At 46.3% G+C, this 21,354-nt stretch overlaps 1 protein-coding gene across 1 annotated transcript in view; it reads left to right on the top strand.

The window, feature by feature from the left end:
• CUNH4orf36 (chromosome unknown C4orf36 homolog) overlaps nt 1–21,354 on the top strand; it is a 29,517-nt gene that overhangs the window by 6,777 nt on the left and 1,386 nt on the right. The window contains exons 3-4 of the mRNA XM_067557135.1: nt 17,524–17,665; nt 20,256–20,410. Of these exons, the coding sequence (XP_067413236.1) occupies nt 17,601–17,665; nt 20,256–20,410 (220 nt within the window). The 5' untranslated portion in view covers nt 17,524–17,600. The remainder of the gene's footprint in view (nt 1–17,523; nt 17,666–20,255; nt 20,411–21,354) is intronic.

Raw genomic sequence — 21,354 nt, 5'->3', positions numbered from 1 at the left:
ATTGGCAGCTATTAAACAGCTATTAAAAATCATATCACCGAGCTCGTAAATTGCTTGCATTACATTGCTAGAAAATAAACTAACAATTTATTAACAATAATTTGTTATAGTTTCTTGGGGACTTTAAATACTAAATTCCGACTCTTTTGAGTTGGAAACTAGAGACAAAATCATACCTATTTTTTTGTCCACTAACACCCAAAATTATTTTTGTGCAACATTATTAAAAAATAGGTTCCCTCCTGTTTGAGTTTCAAACTCACATACACAGTGTTAAGAGATTACTGGGAGCACATACTTATGGCAACAAGATTTTACTTTGCCCAAACTCAAATTAAAGATAAACATTTTGGCCCACATTTAAAAATCTCAGCTTCAGTTGGAGAAGGGAGTGGAAAGGGAGAGCTGCCCTCCAGATTCTGATGAACTGTTGTCTTTTAATTCCCACTACTATCAGTGAAATATCATCATTGATGTCTGATGTGTCTGCAGACTGGTGATCATGAACTGTGCCTAGCCCATAGGAATTGCTGTATCAGCTCAGGTCAGTGGTCTGTCTAGTCCCATGTCCAACGTTGGCTGGTACCAGCTGCTTCAGAGGAAAATCCAAGAAACCCTGCAAAAGACATTTAAGGAGTAACCTTCCCACAGGGAAAGCTTTTTCCTGACCTCCATTAATTAGAGGTTGTTTTATGCCCTGAAGCACACTTTGCTATAACAAATATTTAACCCAACTGACCTTGTCCATGCCAGTAGGCCAATAGTCTGCAATATGAGTTTGAGGGAAAAGAGTCTGCTGGGTTGATATTCAAAGTCAAACAAGGCAGCTTCTGTAGTGGAAAGGTATCCTTGTTGACAAAAGTGAGGCCCATCTAACCATCTGTCATATTTGTGCCTTCCATACCAGAAAATTATTGCCCACACGGTCAAGAATTTGTACATGCATAGACTGCACAATGTACTGTAGAAATTCAGAAATATGGTTTGAAAACTAGGCACTGGAGAGCACTCATAAAAAATTGAATTAGATGGCTATGCTGGTCGTTGAAAAGATTTACTTTTAAAACTCAATCGGCAGTCATTCCTTCTGGAACCTTAGCTTTGTTGCTTGAAATTATTTTGACACACTTGAGTGGCTTTTTTAAAAATCCATAAAAATCATCTTACACATAATTTGCATGTACTTTTATGGTGTCATGACTGTTTGTAGAGAAATTATTAATGGCACCCTGATCATCAAATGCAGGAGTGACAACTTGTAAAAGCTGAAGCAGCAGTTGTATCCTCTGAAGAGGAGAAAAAGACAAGAATTTCAGAACACCTGGAACTCCAGCAAGGGGTTCACCAGAGTTCAATACTCTTGTGCCTTTGTCATGCTCACAAAGATCCACACTAGAAATACTGCTTACTTTTTCTTTGGATGAACTCTAGGGGAAAGTCCCAAAAGGTAAGCATGCTGTCCGGCATGTTTCCAGGCTGTCCACCAAATGAAGGCTTAGCAGGATGGATGAATAGATAGATGTGAATGTTTGTAAAATATCTGTCCTGTAGTCTCCTAAATGTTAACTAAACTTACGAGTTTGCTGATGTTAGTACTGAATAGTTCCAAGGAAATGGTCAGTCATAGTTACCACATTTAAAAGAAAAATGTGACCAATCTGAGAAGTTGGACTCTGGTGTGGCCTGCTGGAAAGTTGCAGTGCATCCTAATTTGATTTAATATCAATTCTTTGACTCATAAAGCCTGAATCTGAGTGTTAACTAACTTGTTAGAACCCATGGAGACCCTATCTTTCCCCAAATAACCTCCTATTTACCGGCAGTTGTTTTCTTAGGGAGAGGCCCAGCAGCCAGCAATTCTCTCTCTCCCCTGGTATTTTCAGGGAGCAGTAGCAGTCCTGTCCACTTTTTGGGCATCTTCAGGGGGATTCTCCTACGTTCTCCATTGCGGGATGGGGAGTGACACATCTCCCTCCTCTCTCTCCTACAGGCACATCTGGCGACTTACCTCTTGTTGGTGTCTGCCTTGGGAGATGGAGGGGTTTGTAGCTTCCTGCCTTCCTTAGGGTCCCCTGTTTGTCCCAATTCTGCAGTATACCCCTATGTGCTCCCTGTCCTTCTGCAACATCCCACAATATCTTCCAAAAATGGACAAAAATGTGTCCATCCTTCCACTCCCCCAATATTGTTGTGTATTTCATGCAATAACAAGCCTGTAAAAGGCAGGGATCCTGAGCAGAGATAGTGTCCCGCAAACAGATTTCCTAACATAGCTATTGTTCTGTTGCCTAAATAATCAACCTACTGAGGACCTTACTCAACACTAGGATGCACAGAATTGGGGGAGGAGGGGAATTTCTGGCAGGCAAAACATCTCTCTCTCTCTCTCTCATCCTGGGAATTTGGCCGGGACATCAAAACATTTATTTTGTACAAAGCCAGGACTGTTTAAGGCAAACCAAGGTTGCTGGCAACTTAGCAAAGAAGCAAACATTTACAAAATTTGTATTACTCCAGCCAGTGGGAAATTCAAGCTCTTTTTTTAATATCAGAGGCTACCAAAACAGATTTCAGTTCTACACAAATTGGGTCAGATCCTTAGCTGGTGTAAAATGTTGTAGTTTTGGTACATGGTAGATTTACATCAATTTAGACTACCTGAGGATCTGGCCCAATTAGTTGAATGGGCACAAGATCGAGTCCAAAGAAAGTAATATTCAGAATGAGATCACTGCCTTATCTCAGTAAACATTGCTCCAATTTCTAATATTTGGTCGTGGGAATGTTGCCTTAATTCCACTGGAGTCACTGCTTATTTATGCTGGTGTAAGTGAGAAGACAGGCAGGTGCATGGTATTTCTTCTTCTTCTTGAATAGTCTCAGATTAGATAGCGCAGTTTCCTCTGAGTCATTTTTCCCTGCTGTGGGGACAGGCTTCCCAAAACAGGACTAGGCCACTTCAGCAAATGAGGGGAAATAACCACAAAGAAAAAACTAATGAGGCATGCTACCAACACACACCTGTTTCTAAGCTCTGAAAGGCAGAATGCCACATTCATTTCTCAGTTTTGGACGTACTCCAGAAAGCACAAGTGACCAACAAACTCTGTCAGGATCAGACTCAATGCAGCATACAGGGGCTGTAAAGGTGTCCAGTGAGCATCCATCCCAGGCCTCCAGTGAGAAAAAAACCACAATAAGTGTTCTGGCACCCCTAGGCATATGGGAGTTCCACTCCCAAAAATTATGGAACAAGTTAGAGAGATCTGCCACTTCCTTCAACTTCAATTAAAGCTGTGAAAGCTTAGGGCAGAATATCAGGGACAAGGGATTTATTTAAGGTTAGGCACACAACATCAATAAACATTCATAAATGCTCGTTTAAAGTGGTATTCAATATGACTTAGACTCACACAATATAAGGAAAGTGTTCCCATAATAACCAAATCCAGAGGCAATTAAATAAGCCACTCAAGGAATCTGACTGCACCTTTTGCACCTAGGACCCTACATGCAATTATTCTGTGCTAAAGGCTGTGGTGATGGCAGAAAATCACAGGCCAATATATGCAATGTGCTTGGTATATTTTACATGCAATGAGAGTCTGGTGGACACAAAAGGGGACAGGGTTCCCCAAATCCATCTCTGGAGCCTTGGAACACAGTCAATTGAATGAGCCAGAGAAGAATCTGACCATTTCCTTTGCAATAAGGGCCAAATATGCAATTACTTTGTGAACTGCATAAGAAAAAAATTAAGTTAAATTCTGCAGCCAGCCAATAAATCTCACACCCATGCAGCTCAGAAAGAAGCAGCATCTTTTATTCAGTCTAAAATTCATTGATTCTGTATTCCTCTTAATTCTCCCTATATACACTGCCGCATCTTTTTGAAAGATTTAAAATCCTAGTGGCTTAAGTTCTGCAAACCTTCCTGCTGATTATGGAATAGAAACGGCTAATTAAAACACTTCCAGTTTGGAATAGAGAGTACTGAATACTCTCAAACTGAACTGTTCACAATTAGTTCATATAACTTAAAAAAATCACTGGGTAGATATGAATAATGAGGAAATAAGAGAAACTCACAATCTGCTCAGATATTCCATGAGCAGAAAAAAAAGATGAACTCATCAAGGAAATTATTTACTCTGCCCTAATAGTAAAAAATATTTACAGGGATGCCTTTTTGTGACCACATCTGCATATGCAATTTGCCTAATTCCTCATATAAATGCCCAAAAGTGTGGTAACTTCATGTCACAAAATTTGTATTCACAAAAAGGAGGCCCTTTATACATTTATTATAAAGTATATATGTGCCAATATTACCATAATTTTCAATGACAGTAATAAATCTTTTTAATAATATTTTTGCCTAATCCTAAATTTCATACCACTTTCAATAGTTTTGTTGGAATATTTTTTGGTTTGTTAATTGATTAATAAGTCTGCAGAGGAAAAATGGCTTCCTGCTTTTCCTTTCTGGTCGAAAATGGAATCCCAAAGAAGTGAAAATCTTTGGTGTAATGGAAAGGATGCCGTTTAAATCAACTGATAAAATATTCTCTATTTTCTTCTTTTGAACTTTACACATATGAACTGTCAGGCTTCCTATCTTTTCTGTTAGAAATTAGTGTACAGTTTCTTGTTTTATTTCCTGTCATCAGTTGCTTTATTTTGTAATTCCTGTTGCACACTATTTCATGTTCCCTCTATTTTTCTGCAGAGAAAACAACTGTAAAATACTGTAATTGAGAATACAGTAGGTGAGTAATTGAATCTGTGTATTTAATTTAATGTGTAGTTTAATGGAGAGACAAGGTTGGTGCGGTAATATCTTTTATTGGACCAACTTCTGTTGGTGAGAGAGACTAGCTTTTGAGCTACACAGAGCTCTTCAGGTCTGGGAAAGGTACTTAGTGTCACAGCTAAACACAAGACCAAACAGACAGTTTAGTGTAAGTAGTAAGCACATATTCTAAAGGGCCATTCAAGGTGAAGTGGTCTGTTAACATCCCTGAAGTCATAGGACAAAAGATACAGATACAGATAGTTGCAATGAGCCATAAATCCAGTTTCTTTATTAAGACCATGATTTTTAGAGTCTAGCAAAGTTATGAATTTAAGCTCCCAGGCTCATCTTTTGAAAGTGTTGTGCAGGTTTCCTTTGAGGATGAGGACAGATAGGTCAGATGTAGAGTGATCGCTTCGTGAAAAGTGCTCGCCCACAAGTGAGAGGGTGTTTTTGTCTTTTATCATTTTACTGTGTGAGTTCATTCGAGAGCGTAGTGATTGTCTGCACTAAATATCTCATCCAGTGCACTAACTGCCCCAATAACAACTATGAGGGTGAAACCAGACAATCACTATGTTCTCGAATGAACTCACACAGAAAAATGATGCCAGTGAATTCAAAAGGCAGAATTTCACAATCATTTCTAGCTTGTATTCCCAGTAGATTGTGATATGCAGTGTTTGTGGTGCTCACACTGATCAAAGACCTGATATCTACTACCCTGCTCCTCCCCACCCATCCCAAGTCCTGCATAACAGCCTTCTCTCCTCGAGCCCCAATGGCACTGTCAGCAGTGTCTGCAGACCCTGTCACCACTCCATAGAATGCAGCTTTGCTGGCTCTCCTCCCCCTGCTTCTGCAACACAACTGAAGTTCTGGAGTTATTATTGCAAGAGTTTACATTATCCATTTGTAAACCCCGGTACATACCAAAACGTATCGAGTTCAGTAGTGCCATTTAGACCATCTAAACTAGAATTTAAAGTTGTGTGGTTAGAATATTAGCTAACGTTCTAATTAACATGCTTGAAAAGTCTAGTGTAGACAGAGCAGTGCAGACTTTAACACAGGGGTCAGCAACTTTGGGAAGGAGCATGCCAAGTGTTCCCCCCTCCCCTCTCCCACGTGCCAGCGCCTGGGGGCCACTATTTGTATTTGGGCCCCCTGTTTCCTGCTTTCCCTCTTTACCCGCCCCTGCTTCAGGGGAGGCGGGGGCGCCGGCCTGGGGGGCTGCTGGCCGGGCTTTCCTCTGAGGAGCTGCCCCCTGCTGATATCCCCAGTGGCCCTCTGGCAGGGAGCAGGAGTGAGAGGGACGGAAGGCTCCGGCAGCGGGGGGGGAAGGCTGCCTGCGAGTTGCCTAGATGTGCCCAGTGTGGGGGCAGAAGAGGGGCCAGGAGGCTGAGGGACTGGGTCAGTGCGCCACTGGTGCTGGCCAGGAGCCTCTCCTGGCCCCAAGCAGCGCTGTGTGGCAGCTGCTCTGCCTCCCCCTCCTCCTCCCCCGCCATCTGCTTTGCACCGGGAGCGGCATGGCTCTGGACAGGGCACCGCTGAGCCCACATGGGAGAGGGGCGGGGCCAGAAAGGGGAGTGGCCAGCGCATGGCGCTGAGCTGCTTTGGGCCGGGACCAATGCGGTTCCAGCGAGGGCGCCCCCGCTGGGCCCACGTGGGCGAGGGGCAGGGTTGGAAGTGGGGAGCAGCCGCTGCGTGGCGCTGCTTGGGGCTGAGTGCTGCCACGTGCCGCTCAAAATCATCGCATGCATACCACCGGTTGCCGACCCCTGCTTTAACATGCGCTAAGATGGTGGACTTAAAACCTTGGCTCTTCCACAGGCTTTACTTGTCCAGGTTAGAATGTGGTAATGGCAACGTGCCTTTTCTACACTGTACTTTTCACATGTATTAGCCAGCATATTCTAATAAAACAGGGTTAATTACCAGTAACTGATGTTCTTCGAGATGTGTTGCTCATGTCCATTCCAGTATAGGTGAGTGCATGCCACTGTGCACTGGTTCCCGGAACTTTTTTCCCCTTTGCAGACCCCGTAGGGTCAGCTTAGGTGCCCCCTGGAGTACCGCGCTCATGCTGCGGTATATGAGGCACCGCCGACCCTACGGGCCCTCAGTCCCTTCTTTCTGCCGACTCCGACAGTGGGGATGGAGGGTGGTTATGGAATGGATCTGAGCAACACATCTCAAAGAACAACAGTTACTGGTAAGTAACCCTGTTTTCTACTTCGAGTGATTGCTCATATCCATTCCAATATAGGTGATTAAATAGCCATACCTTGGAGGTGGGTAGGAGTTACTGGTGAGCTGCTCTCATCAGCACAGCTCTGCCGAATCCCGCATCCTCTCTCGCCTGCTGCATGATGACGTAGTGGGACGTGAAGGTGTGTACCGATGACCAGGTGGTAGCTTTGCTGATGTCCTGCAGGGGCACCCTCTCCAGGAAGGCCGCAGACAAGGCCTGGGCTCTGGTTGAGTGCGCTGTGTTGACACCTGGAAGTGGTACCCTCGCCTGCTCGTAGCAGCACTTGATGCAGGCGATGATCCATGCGGAGATGCGCTGGGTAGAGACAGGTGAAGGTGATCCCTCATCCGGTCTGCCATGGCGACGAAGAGCTGCGTTGTCCTCCGGAACGGCCTTGTCCTATCGATGTAGTAGGCCAGGGCTCGTCTCATGTCTAGCGCGTGCCATCTTCGCTCCTCCTCTGACCCGTGTGTTTTGGAAAAAACACAGGGAGGAAGATGTCATGGTTATAGTGAAATTGGGAGACCACCTTAGGCAGGAAGGCTGGCTGGGGTCTCAACTGCACCTTGACCTTATAAAACATGGTGTAGGGGGGCTCCGAGGTCAAATCTCTAATCTTGGAAACCCTCCTAGCCGAGGTAATGGCCACCAGGAAGGTTACCTTCCACGATAGGATGAGCAGCGGGCATGTAGCCATGGGCTCGAAGAGGGGCCCCATGAGTCTCGAGAGGACCATATTTAGATCCCAGGGAGGCACCGGGTCACGGATCTGCAGATAGAGCCTCTCCACCCCCTTGAGGAATCTAACCGTCATGAGGTGGGAGAACAGGGATCTCCCCTCTAGTGGCTGGTGGAAAGCCGAGATAGCCGCCAGGTGGACTTTCAGGGAGGCTAGCACCAAACCCTGGAGTTTCAGCTGGAGTAGATACTCCAGGATCGCCTGGATAAGCGAGCAGCTTGGCAGGATGCCTCGGGACTCTGCCCAGCAGGTAAACCGTCTCCACTTGGCCTGGTACACAACCTGTGTGGAAGGTTTTCTGCTGCCCAGCAGAATTTGTTGGACCTGCGCTGAGCAGGCTCTTTCCCCCTCCATCAGACACAGAGCCTCCAGGCCGTCAGGTGCAGGGAGTCCAAGTCCAGGTGGAACACATGACCCTGGTCCTGGGAGAGCAGGTCGTGTCGTCTCGGGAGCTCCACTGGCAGGGTGATCGACAGGTCCAGCAGGATACTGTACCAGTGCAGACTTGACCAGGCTGGGGCAATGAGTATCATGTCCACTCTGTCCCTCCTGATTTTCAAGAGGACCTTGGGCAGGAGCGGAATGGGGGGAAACGCATACATGAGGGTCCCCTTCCACTCGATGAGGAACACATTGGAGATGGAGCCCAGCTCACGACCCTGGAGCGAGCAGAACCTTGGGCACTTCCTGTTCCAGGACGACGCAAACAGGTCCAGTTGGGGAACACCCCACTTGCGGAAAATAAAAGTCACCACCTCCGGGTGCAGTGACCAATCGTGGCGGGGTAGACCCTCTGGCGGGGGTCGTTCCTGACCCCCGGGAGGTGAGAGGCAGAAGAGTGAAAGTCGTGCCTCACTGCGAAGTCCCATGGTCGAATGGCCTCCTGGCAGAGAGCCGAGGAGCACGCTCCCCCTGCCTGTTCATGTAAAACATGGCTGCGGTATTGTCTGTCAGGACCTGAACCATCCTGCCCCTCAGGAATCTGAGGAACACCTTGCAGGCCAACCTGACTGCCCTGAGCTCTCTGACATTGATATGGAGGCTCTTCTCCTCCTCCGACCATAGCCGTTGGGTGCTCAGGTCGGCGCTGATGTGGACTCCCCACCCCACATTCGAAGTGTCCAAGATCAGGGTGACCGATGGGGCCAGATCCCTGAAGGGAACTCCTTTCAACACCTCCCCGGGAGTCCTCCACCAGTTCAGTGAGGCTAGGACCCCTGGGGGTACCATGACCACCCTGTTCAAGGGGTGTCTTCTCAGTGCATATGCCAAGGCCAACCACACCTGGAGAGGCCTGAGTTTGAGGCGAGCCAGCCTCACCACATAAGTGCAGGCCGCCATGTGCCCTAACAGCTGTAGGCAGTGCCTGGCTGTTGTCGTGGGGCACCTGTGTAGCTGGGCGATAATTGTGGCCATAGCCTTGAACCGAGGTTGTGGGAGGAAGGCTCTGGCCTGGGTAGCGTCCAGGGTGGCCCCAATGAACTCTATGCATTGCACTGGGGTAAGAGTGGACTTCTGCTCGTTTATGAGCAGCCCCAGTTTGCTGCATGTCGTACAGGTGAGGGATAGGCTGTTCTGAACATGAGACCTGGACCTGCCCCTGATCAGCCAGTCATCCAGGTACGGGAAGATCTGCACCTCTCTGTGGCGCAAATGGGCCGCCACTACTGCCATACACTTGGTAAATACCCTGGGGGCGGACGAGAGGCCAAAGGGCAGGGCCGTGAATTGGTAGTGGCAGCCAGCTACCATAAACCGGAGGAAGCGCCTGTGGCTGGGAAGGATGGAAATAAGGAAATGCACATCCTTCAAATCGAGGGCGGCATACCAATCTCCTGGATCCAGAGCAGGGATAATGGAGGCTAGAGAGACCATGCGGAACCTGAGACGCTTGATAAATTTGTTTAGTCGGCATAGATCTAATATGGGTCTCAGGCCCCCTTTTGCTTTGGGGATGAGAAAGAACCTGAAGTAAAATCCCTTCCCTATTTCCTGCAAAAAGAAGTTGCTTGTGAGAGGGGTCCCTGAAGAGGGACGGGGGGAGGAGGAGTATGGGGGGAAGGCCGTGAATTGGAGGGCATATCTCCGGAGAACTACGCCGAGGACCCCAATGGTCTAAGGTGATGTTTTGCCACTTGGCGTAGAAGGGTCTTAGCCTGTGTGAAAACGGAAGGGGCAGATCCGGGAGAGAGGTAGTGGTGCCACCCGCGCCGCACCATCAAAATCGTTTCTTATGGTTGGCCCCCTTAGAGCAGGGGTGTCAAACTCACTCAAAGTGACGGGCCGGAATCACAGAACCTCTACTTTCAAGGGGCCATACAATGCTCTCCGCCGAATATTTCAGGCCCTCTGCTCATTTTCGGCGGCGCAGCATCAGTAGCTTTCAGCGCTGCCCTTTCTCTGTGGGGACACTGACATTGCCACTTTAACAGATTTCCAGGAGGGATACCCGCCGCCGAAAAACTTAGGACGAGTTCTCCTTTTCGGCGGCACAATTCTGGAGCGAAGGGTATTACCGCTTTAAGACGCTGGCCCCACAAATCTCTTAAAGTGGCAATGCAGACTTTCGGCGGCTCCGCTACTTAATTTCGGCGGCCAGGATCAGAGAGGTTCGCGGGCCACATAACAAAGGTTCGCGGGCCAAATGCGGCCCGCGGGCCGTATGTTTGACACCCCTGCCTTAGAGGGTCCTTGCTGGGAGGTTGCGGACAAGCTGGAGCGGTTATGTCGTCCGAACCCCCTGCTCCTTTCTTGGCTTCTACCGGGCTGAAAAGGTTTAGGCGATGGCCTAGACTGTGGCTGCGTCTGGCATTGGGGCTGAGGTCAAGACTGACGCTTCGAGTCCCAAGGAACGGAGCATGGCTCGCGAATCCTTAAGAGCGTGCAGCTTCTCGTTAGTCTTATCCAAGAACAGGCCTGCCCCATCAAAGGGCAAGTCCTGTATGGATTGCTGCACCTCTTGGGACAGCTCCGATGACTGCAGCCACGAACACCGTCTCATGGCTATTGCAGAGGCCATGGCTCTGCTGGTGGTGCCTGCTGCATCACTGGCAGTTTGCAGCGCCACCCCTGCCACCATGACACCCTCTTCAAGGACTGTGGCAAAGTCCTTCGCCTGGTCCTGGAGCAACCTCTCTGCAAACCACCTCATGGAGTCCCAGAGGTTCAGGTTGTAATGACCGAGGAGGGCCTGGTGGTTCGCAGTGCGGAACTGCAATGCCCTGGTGGAGTATATCTTTCTCCCAAATAGATCAAGTTTCTTATTATCTTTGTTTTTTGGCGTAGTGCCTAGGCACCCTGCCTGTCCCTCTGGTTGGCCACATCCACCACCAGAGTCCCCGGGGCCGGGTGGGTAAACAAAAACTCAAAGCCCTCTGCTCGGACATAGTATTTTTTTTCTCAGTGCCCTTGGATGTGGGGGCAACCGAGGCAGGGGTTTGCCACAGGGCCTTGGCCAGCTTAAGAACCCTGTGGTCTCTAGCGGCCGCCTCATCTGGAAAGGAGGAGGAAGATTGTTGAGGGGGCCCCGCGGAGGGTACCTCCTCTGGGTCTGATTCCTCCTCTGAGGAATGACCCTTAGCCTGCTGGCTGGGGGGAGGGGCACTGGCTACACCTCTGAGGATGGGACTGACACAGTTTTTTGTCCCATCTGTGCCCCTGATGGGCCCCAATAAGGCCACTGCCAGGGACCTCGCGGCCACCCCAGTGCTGGCATCGATACCAGCTGTGGGGCGTCTTGGAGGCAGCGGGTACCCCTGTCTTTCCAGGACCTGGAGTCGCTGGACCGGTGCCGACAACCTCTTCTCCGGCTTTTACTGCCCTTAGTTGGGGACCGGCCTCTAGATGACCCCGACAAGGTGGAAGAGCGTCGGTGCTGCCGCGAGCAGTGCCGATGGGAGAACGCACGCCCCGACGAGCTGGACGATGACGCCCTCCGCCTCGGCTCTGAGGACTTCCAGTGCCGCTTGCTCTCTGGGGACCGGGAATGGTTCCGTCCGTGGCGTCTCGGTGCCAAGCCTGACTCGGAAGACCAAGATCTGCGACGGGTCGACAGGTCTTTCGGTGCTGGGCTCCGTGCCGGAGATCGGGTCCAGTGCCGTGCGGGCAAAGGGCTCGGTGCCGGGGTGCCAAGAGCGAGAGCTGCGACCGCTGTGCGAGGCAGACTTGGAGCGGTGCCGCCTCGAGCGCAATGCCTCCGGTGCCGGGGACCATCCTCGGTGCCACGGGGAGGATGAGCTCGACAACTCTGAGTTGGAGCTGTGAGGGGAGCCGTCGTGCTCTACCCTCTGTGGCCATCTGGTGGGAGACATTTCCCCTGCGGGGGTCTTGACCATCCACCAGGGGCACCCAGCGCGAGTTTACCCCGAGACACCAGTCCCCTCGGCCGAGGGGGGGACGGAGGCATGGTCATGGCCATCATGGCCCGTGCTGCATGGAATGCCTCCGGTGTCAATGGGCCTTGCAGGGGTGCTCCCCCACCCCCAGGAGTTGGTGGAGGCTCCCTGTGCGGAGATGCAGGCTCCGGAGCAAGCTCAACAGGCCGTGGCTGGTGCACCTCCGCGCTCGACCCCGCCCAGGCAGGCAGTGCGGGGGAGCATGGGCACTCTACGCCCTGGCATTGTTTCTTCTTCGGCACCGGGGATGGTCGACGTTGAGTAGACTCCGGTGCTGGTGGAGCGCTCTGCGCCGAAGAAACGTTCGGTGCCGAGGTGGAACGCGGCGGTTCGGAGGCCGGTCGGAGCGCCGCCTCCATCAGAATAGCCTTCAGCCGAATATCCTGCTCCTTCTGAGTCCTCAGCTTGAAGGCTTTACAGACTTTGCACTTGTCCTTCCGATGCTGCTCCCCCAGACACTTGAGGCAGTGATTGTGAGGGTCACTCACTGGAAGGGGCTTGCCACAAGCGGCACAAGCCTTAAACCCAGGAGAGCTGGGCATGGCTCGGCCCTAAGCCCCTAGGGGCTTCTATTCTAATGCTAACTAAACTTAAACACACTACTTAACGCTATCTTAATACTTAACTAATCAAACAACGATAACTCAGTTCAGTAAGGGGAATGCTACTTGCAAGAGGCAAGAGACGTTCCAGCAACCGTCACGGGCAGGAAGAAGGAACTGAGGGCCCATAGGGTCGGCTGTACCTCATATACCGCGGCATGTGCGCAGGACTCCAGGGGGCGCCTGAGCCGACCCTATGGCGTCTGCTAAGGGGAAAAAAGTTCCGGGAACCAGTGCACGATGGCGTGCACTCACGTATATTGGAATGGATATGAGCAATCACTCGAAGTAGAACACATCTTTAGATCCTAGTCTAAACAAGGCCTTAGGGGTTAACTGAGGTATCTGGAGTGAATCCATATGGGAATAAGCCATTCCTATATAAGGCACCTTTATGCTGGTATAAGTGCAGTCACACAGTGAGGTTATACCACTTAAACTATCCCAGTATAGTTAAAGTTGTACAACTTTTGTGTTTAGATATGCCCCAAGGCTTTTTTTGTTAGCATAAACTGCTGTAATCCAAAGTACCATGAGGTGGAAGCAGTGCTTCTCTTTGCTGCTCACTTTACTGCAGTAAAAAACGAAAATGCCATCCATCATGTGCATGACCTTTGGTAAACTCATTTTGAGAGAGGCTTCTGCCAGGCAGATTCATCACATGCTCTGCTTTCAGCAAGGAGAGATCTCTGGGAACAAAGCATTTCCAGAGCTGTAGCACTAGGAGTTTTTGCACATGGAGAGACTGAGGGGACTGGGCCTTCAGGACAAGAATTCTATTTGCAAGCACCCTGGCAACTGAACTGAATGTAATTAGAGTTGATTCCCATCAGTATGCTTTGTAGTGAAATGCCAAATTTTTTTTTTCTGTGTTCCTTGTTTTAAATCTGCAAGTTAGGTGTTGAACTAAATTCTAGCATTGAGCTGAACATGCTGGCAAACCACTGGAACTGGGAAGCAGTGAGGCATTTGTTTATGAGAAAAGAATGAGCGTAGGAGAAATATTTTCTTTAGCTGGCATCCCATTCACATTTTCAATGCCACTGTGGTAAACGTCTTCATATTCCTTCCTAAGAATTTAGCACTAGTCTAATAACCCACTCGGGGTTTCAAATACTATATTTCACTACACTTGTCGTGTATGTAAAACTTCTTTTTACTTACCTTTGCTTACAGTTTGCCATTGTGTTATCTGTTTTCTTGGTCGTATTAAGTCCTTCTGGAGTTCTCATAAGGTAATTTGGGCCACATGTTTCAAAATCAGCACCTACAGTACACACACAACTTAGGCTTTATCTAATTAGACATACTCATGCTAGCTCTCATTTGAGCTGGGGCACTCACGATAAATAGTAGTGTAGCAGCTGTCCCACAAGTAGTGGTGGCACAGGCTAGCTGCCCTGAGTACGTACCAACAGAGTCCAGGTGGGTTTGTACTTGGGGCAGCTGGCCTGTACTGCAGCTAGCTACTAGCCTTGCTACCATGGCTACACTTCTATTTTTAGCATGCTTACTCAATCACAGCTAGCATGAGTACGTCTACGTGAGCTGGAAATCACACCCACAGCTCTGAGTGTAGACATAGCCAAATTCACCTATGAACTCTTCGGGGAAGAGAGTTCCTGTGTGTTTGTATATAGTGTGCTTAGCACAAACCTACTCCCTGACTGAGGCCCTTTAGGCACTACCACAGTACAAATACTTAATAACGATGCATTTGTTTGTGCGGCTGAGTGTGCAAATGGTGGAATCACACACGCAGGTGGCCATTTTGTGCTCTTCAAAGTATATTTCATTTCCCCATTTACTGGTTAGCGCAGCCATACCCAGGTTGAAGATGCAACACTTATATGGTGGTGTACATTCATACACATTAGGTATGTGCTTTTAGTCCTGACAAGCTGACAGTGCAGCTCTTGTCATCACAAAGTTTGCAGTGAGTATGGAAGCCTCGAATCTTGACAAGTAGCCAGTTTAGTAATTGTGGTAACTAAATGAGAGACTAAATACCAGAGTTCCAAAGCTGTCCATAAAAGATTGTGTTTGCAAATCCTTCTTGTAACTATATCTATCTAATCTAAGGGCTTTATACTGCCACCAATCACCACAGTATCTGAGCGCCTTCTATGTCAAATCAATAGCAATTACAAAATCCCAAGAGGACTTCATAGAGTCTCTGGCGCTTCTCCCATTTTAGGGTCACCTGCACAGGCAAAACAACTTTGAATGCCTGTTTGCAGTCAAACATCAGATTCATGCTGGCTGGCTTTGAAAATTTTGCCTGCAGTGTTTAGTATAAACTCTGTTCTGGGCTATTCTGTTTTAAAAACTAATTAACTGTTATAAGCGTACAAGGGATAGTCTATGTTCCTGAGTCATAAGCAGGGTGCAGAAAAGCTTTAGCAAAGAATGCCCAAGAAGACTTTGAATTTACTTGGCAAAACTGTGAGAGCTTGACCACAGGGGACAGGGTTCCCATTCTCTGCCTCCATTCTGGTTGGAGCAGGAGGGGGAGGTACTAGAAGCAGCAATTAAAGCTGGTCTCAGTCAGTGACTGCTTCTCCCTGTCTTTCTAGGAGAGTGTTGCCCAGTGATGCTCCACAAGGCCCATTATTGCATCAGCAGCCAATACAAAGGAGATGTCACAATAGGTATGCTAGCATGGGATTGCTTTACAGTTTCCTCTGGCTTGGAGTGAAATGCATCCCCTAAAGGAAATCAAAAGAGGCTCCAGGATCAGGAACAACACTGCTCCATCATGCTTTATTTGTGGATTAGTGTGTGAGTAGGCAATAAACAAAAACTCGTTGCAAAGAGACAAAACGTGTAGCTGGTGTCAAACTGAAGAGGGATGCATTACCTGCATTAGCAGTTTGCTCAGTGAGGAAGTTCTAATGCAGTTGAAACAGTGCCAAGTAGTCTTATTTTTATTGATTATTTACATCGTTTACAAATTCTCACAGGAAGGCTGTGGGTGTTGAAGTGAGTAGGTGAAGGGGTCAGTGGCATTGTGATCTACAGATTTCTTGCATCCTCAAACTTCATCAGCAACTTTACTCCATAATGTGCACTCACTTTATTATTATTACTACTGTTAGCCCTTAACACATTCAAATGAAAAGTTAATTTAAATTTTAAAAAAACGAGAGTTCTGTAGCACTTTAGGACTAATAAATTTAATTTCTGCAGGCATAAGCTTTCGTGGGCTGCAACCCACTTTATCAGATGTAAGGAATAGAAATCAGATTGGGGGTATATATATACATCTAAGGTTAAGGAACAACAATGGGGAAGTTAGGTATAAGCAAAGTCCATTCAGTTAAGAGTAGTTGAGGCCTATTCACAACCATTGATTAGGAGGTGAGAATGTGTGAACAGTGACAATTACTTCTTGTAATGAGATAACCATTCCAAGTCCCTATTCAGACCCAGTTTGATTGTGTCAAGTTTGCAGATGAGTTCCAATTCTGCAGTTTCTCTTTGAAGTTTTTTTGTAGAAATATGGCAACTTTCAAATCAGCTACAGAGTGTCCTGGGAGGTTGAAGTGCTCTCCGATTGGTTTATGCATGTTACCATTTTTTATGTCTGATTTGTGTCCATTTATTCTTTTGCGTAGTGACAGTCCGGTTTGGCCAATGTACATGGCAGAGGGGCATTGCTGGCACATGATGGCATATATAACATTAGTAGATGTGCAGGTGAATGAGCTTCTTATGGTGTGGCTGATGTGGTTAGGACCTGTGATAGTGTCACTAGAGTCAATGTGTGGGCAGAGCTGGCAACGGGGTTTGTTGCAGGGGTATGTTAAATAGTTCTTCTAAATGATCATAATTATTCTATGTTAAATAATTCTTCTGAGTCACTTTGTAGGAGTGAAGTACAGGGCTGAGACTAAAAGGGAGGTGGGTTGGTGGAGGCACGGCTGCTAAATATTTTCATACACACAGGTATGCAACTACAATTCTGTTTTCAGCATACTGCCCCTTTAAGTGTAAGAAAATTGCCTGCATGACCTATAGAGCTGGTTGAATTTTTTTTTTAAAACCATAAAACCCTTTTTAAACCCCAAAATGGTCTTTTAAAAAAAAAATTTTTTTTTTAAAGAAACACTCTTGATATTATCAGCATTGTGTGTGTGGGGTAATTAAAAATGAAAAATAAGTCAATTTCAAGTCCTGTAAAATGAAACTAACATTTACAAATATTTCATGATGTTTATTATTTATGTTTTAATTTTTCAATCAGCTCTGCTAACCTGTGAGAGGGCCAGGCAGTGAATCGAGTCAAGCTAGAGATTTCTATAGCGACAGACAGGTTCTCCTTTCTCTCTCATGGGGAGTTGTTTATACTTGTTCTTTTTTCCTATTTTCTTTAATGTAAAATAAGTCATCTAAACTGAAAGGGCCTGATCCAAAGCCCATTGAAGCCAATGGAATGGACTCCCAATGATTTCAGTGCGCTTTAGATCAGGCCCAAATGGCAAGCTTTGCTTTATGTGCATGGAAAATGTAAGAGTAAAATTGAAACAAGGGTTGGAGACTCTGTTCATTCTGCTTTTTTTGATCTCGTCAAAATCAAATAATCCAAAAACAGCAGGCAAGACTGACAAATGCAACTCAATGAATTCCTGGAGCAAGTTTTCCATTTTTTTGTTAAATTTAATTCTTCCAGCTAATGTACTTCAAGTAAATGTCCAGGTGGAATGAGTTTTCCTGGCTAATACCCCTTTATGTTACAGGTGAACAGTGAGCAAAAGAAGATAGTTTGTCTGTTTCTGACATGTCTATGTAAGTGAACTACATCCACTTATCCGCCATGGAATATGATTTTCACAGAAAGAGGACAGTAAAATCTGTTTTACAGGCAAGCTGTTATAAAGTGTAAGTGCTGGTTTAAAAATGTTATTGAAGATAATGTTTAAAAAGTTACAATACAGGGTTGAAGCGAGATAATTGCTGAACATCCAGACATAGGGTACAGATTATCGGGGGGTACAGAGTTTGGTTGGGAATCGGGGAGCAAAACGAGAGGATAATCTGCAGTATCCTGGATGGGGGCGGGGTGATGGTTTTGACGGTTAAGAGTACAAGGGATCGATAATGAGGGAACATCACTGGGTGTGGGACTTACGGGAGATGTAATTAAGGGAGAGTAGATAGGTCCATAATAGTGGGTTGTCCCTCATTTAAGTTAGTCCATCAGGCCGTAAATTTCTCACGGTGGCGCTCCGGCTTACTCCTCACGGTACTGCCTGTGTCCGTACTACATCCCACAATCAATATGCACAACAGTGAACACTATTTTTATACTATTATATTCTGTTAATTATCATTATGTTGCTATTATTAATTAAGAGATTGAGACCATATACTAGTAGACATTCCCTGCTCCAAAGAGTTTACAATCTAAATAGCAAAGGATGGGTGTAGATCTGAGACACAGGGAGGGGGAAATGCTATGACCATAGTCATACAGGCTATGTCTACAATGCAATAAAAGACCCGGCGCACGGCCGCAGCTGGGGGAGGGTCTCGGAGCCCAGGCTTGAATGTCTACATTGCTACTTTTAAATTCACAGCCTGAGCTCCATGAGCCTGAGTCAGTTGTGAGACTTGGTGCCCTGGGTTTTGTATTGCAGTGTAGCCCTGATAGAGCTAATATTAGAACTCAGGTGACCTAACTCCCAGTATAGGGTCCGGCCCACTGCCCTCTGAACAGTACACCTTTTAAAAAGTGGATTAAGTGCTTGTGAAAAGTGTCAGATTGCTGGCATTGGGAAATGGAATTCTCTGTCCACAGACCCAGGAGCTGAATGAATACTGGCTTCCTCATCCTCTCCCTCCTCCCCCCACCCCAGCCATGTGCACCAAAGTAAATTCTTTTTGGACTTAAAATTCAAGCCAAGTGGAAAGAAAGTATGTACTGTATTGCGACTTACTGCAGGTAAAGAGATATAAGAAATTCCACCGTGCATATTTTGTATTGATTGATAGAAAAAATGTATAATGACAGAAAATAAGAGGCATAAATATAAACACACAGGAGCAGAGTTAAGGCTGAGTTTTGAAATTCAGTTGTGCATTTCCTGACCTGAGTGCCTGAGTTTTCAACCATAATGTTTCATTGTTATCCCTCATTTATAAGGCTATATTTATATTTATAACATATTTATAATGTTGCTGCCCTGTTACACATAGTTAATTTTAGGGAGAGACTTTCATACAGGGGAAAAATAAGAATGAATCACGCAGTTTCAATCTTTTTGCCTTTTACATGTTTTCATGGTTTCTCTTGCTAAGAAATTATTTGCATTTATTAAGAAGTCAATCTACTCCTAACTGACCCTGCAGCAAAATACTCAACAGTGGCTAGCGTGAGCCTTCTTCACCTGCCCCTCTCCTATCACCCTGAAATGGAATAAGGGTAGAAGCTGCTGTAGCCACTTCCTGTCTCTGATCTGCGGAGAAGCAATAGCTGGGGGATGTGTGTGGATGAGTACACATTTCCCAACTTACTTCTGACCTTAAAGAAAGGGTGGGCCAGTGGTTAGGGCCTTAGCCTGTGACTCAGGAGGATGCAAGATTGTTTTCTGCTGTCCTACAGACTTCCTGTGTGGACTTGAGAAAGTTATTTAGTCTCTCTAAGCCACAGTTTCCCAAACTCTAAAATGGGGATAATAATGTTTCCTCCCTCATGGGGTTTTGTGAGCATAAACATATAAAAAACAGTGAGGCGCTCAGACACTACAGTAATGAAGGCCTAATAAGAACCTGAGATAGATAGACATACCTGTCCTCCTTAGCTCTACAATGTGGGAACAAACAGAGCCCCCCCACGAACAGCTCCTACCCCCTGTGTGGATTCTCTGAATCCTGCCTCCTGTATCTTCTGGAAACTTAGGCTGAATTTGAGGGTCCCTAGTGGCAAAATGGGCTGTGCTCTCCTGTTTGTGTTTAGGAACAAACCTACTCATGCTGCTTTCACCTGCCATTAAATATTTTAATAGGTCCCTCCTAATGGGAGTCAGACATGCAAAAGAAGTGATTTTGGAGGGAAATTCTTCATCTACTCACTATTTAATGAAGGAACAAAATGGGGCTAAATTACTGTCAGGAATTCTATTTACTGGTAATAAAAATAAGAACAAAATTATGTGTGACTTCCTCAGATTGTGTTTTTATATTAATCGTGGTATGAATGAGGAAACAGACTGACTGATTGAGTGAGTGATCACCGTTCTTTCAATTTTGTATGAATTCTTGCCTTTCTCACCAGGCTTTTTTTATATGAGATTACCAGAGGCTCCCTCTGGTGGCCAAAATAACACATATATAGACACACGTGAGTGTCATTTGAAATCATTGTTAGACCAGTTATAGAAAACGTTGCATAAGTGACCTAAATGCTCTGAGAATTTTATGCTGTCATTGCTGTACAAACCATTCATTCATGACATTTTTGCTATCACAGGGTGGATGCTGCAGAACTTGCTTTGCTGACAAGGAGTTTGCTCCAGGAAATGGGACAGCCACACCTGTCTTTCCTTGAAGACATCCCTTGGTGTCACACTTTAACTCTGCAGCCCGCTATCACGGTTGAAAGAAGTCTGTTCCCATCAGTACAGAGTAAGTTTTCTGGTCAACTTTTAAAGATTCAGTGTGCCATTTTGAGTGGGAATTGACATAGCAACACCAGCTAAATTCCAAATAATGCTCTTATCTCCGTTTTAAATTTGAAACAAGGAAAGCAAGTAGTCTGCATCCTGCTCAGAAAATCATGAAGGAGAAGTTATTGCACATGACAGAGGATAAAATGTGAGTTCTAGCAGCTGTCGCTCCTGCCACCCTGCAACATTGTAGGGTTGTTCGATATACATCTTGTTTCACGTACAGTGACCCTTCCTTCCCAGAGTCAGTGCACATCTTAAAATCTTCGCTGTGAATTGTTATAAGATTCCAATTTTCATTTGGTCAGGTAGTTAACTCCTTTCAGGGTTGAAAGATTTTACTTTTACCACTGTTCTCAGTCTTCTGAGGTGCCTTCCAATCTCCTTGATTTGGTGGGTTTCAACTATAATGGTCTCTCAGACCCTTGCCACTGACTGTCTTTGTGGTCTTGAGAAAGTCACTTAACATCTGTAAAATGAGGATAATAATTACCTGTTTTACAGGGTTTTTTTTTGAGGATTACTTAGTTTATGTTTGCAAAGTGCTTTGAAGATGAAAGTACTAATTAATAATGCCACCTAGCTCTTACATAGTGCTTTTTCATCAAGAGATATCAAAGTGCTTTACAAAGGAGGTCAATAGCATTATGTCCATTTTAATAGGTGGGGAAATTGAGGCACAGAGAAGGGGAGTGACTTGCCCAGGGTTATCCAGCAAGCCAGTGGCAGAGCTAGAAATAGAATTTGGATCTTCTGAGTCCCAGGCCAGCACTCTATCTGAAGTGCTAAGACACTGGAAAATACAAGGACAGGAGAATACCACAAATTATTTACATTACATTTGATTAAATTGAAAGGGCTTGATTGACAGCTATGCCAAACTCAGGCTCAGTCCAGCTAAGG

The sequence above is a fragment of the Emydura macquarii genome, unplaced genomic scaffold (assembly GCF_026122565.2).
Source record: "Emydura macquarii macquarii isolate MOO-44397 ecotype Brisbane River unplaced genomic scaffold, CSIRO-AGI_Emac_v2 contig_1790, whole genome shotgun sequence".
In the NCBI taxonomy this organism is placed as follows: domain Eukaryota; kingdom Metazoa; phylum Chordata; order Testudines; family Chelidae; genus Emydura; species Emydura macquarii.
Note: the sequence above shows the minus strand (reverse complement) of the source record. Positions and strands in the feature narration are given on the sequence as shown.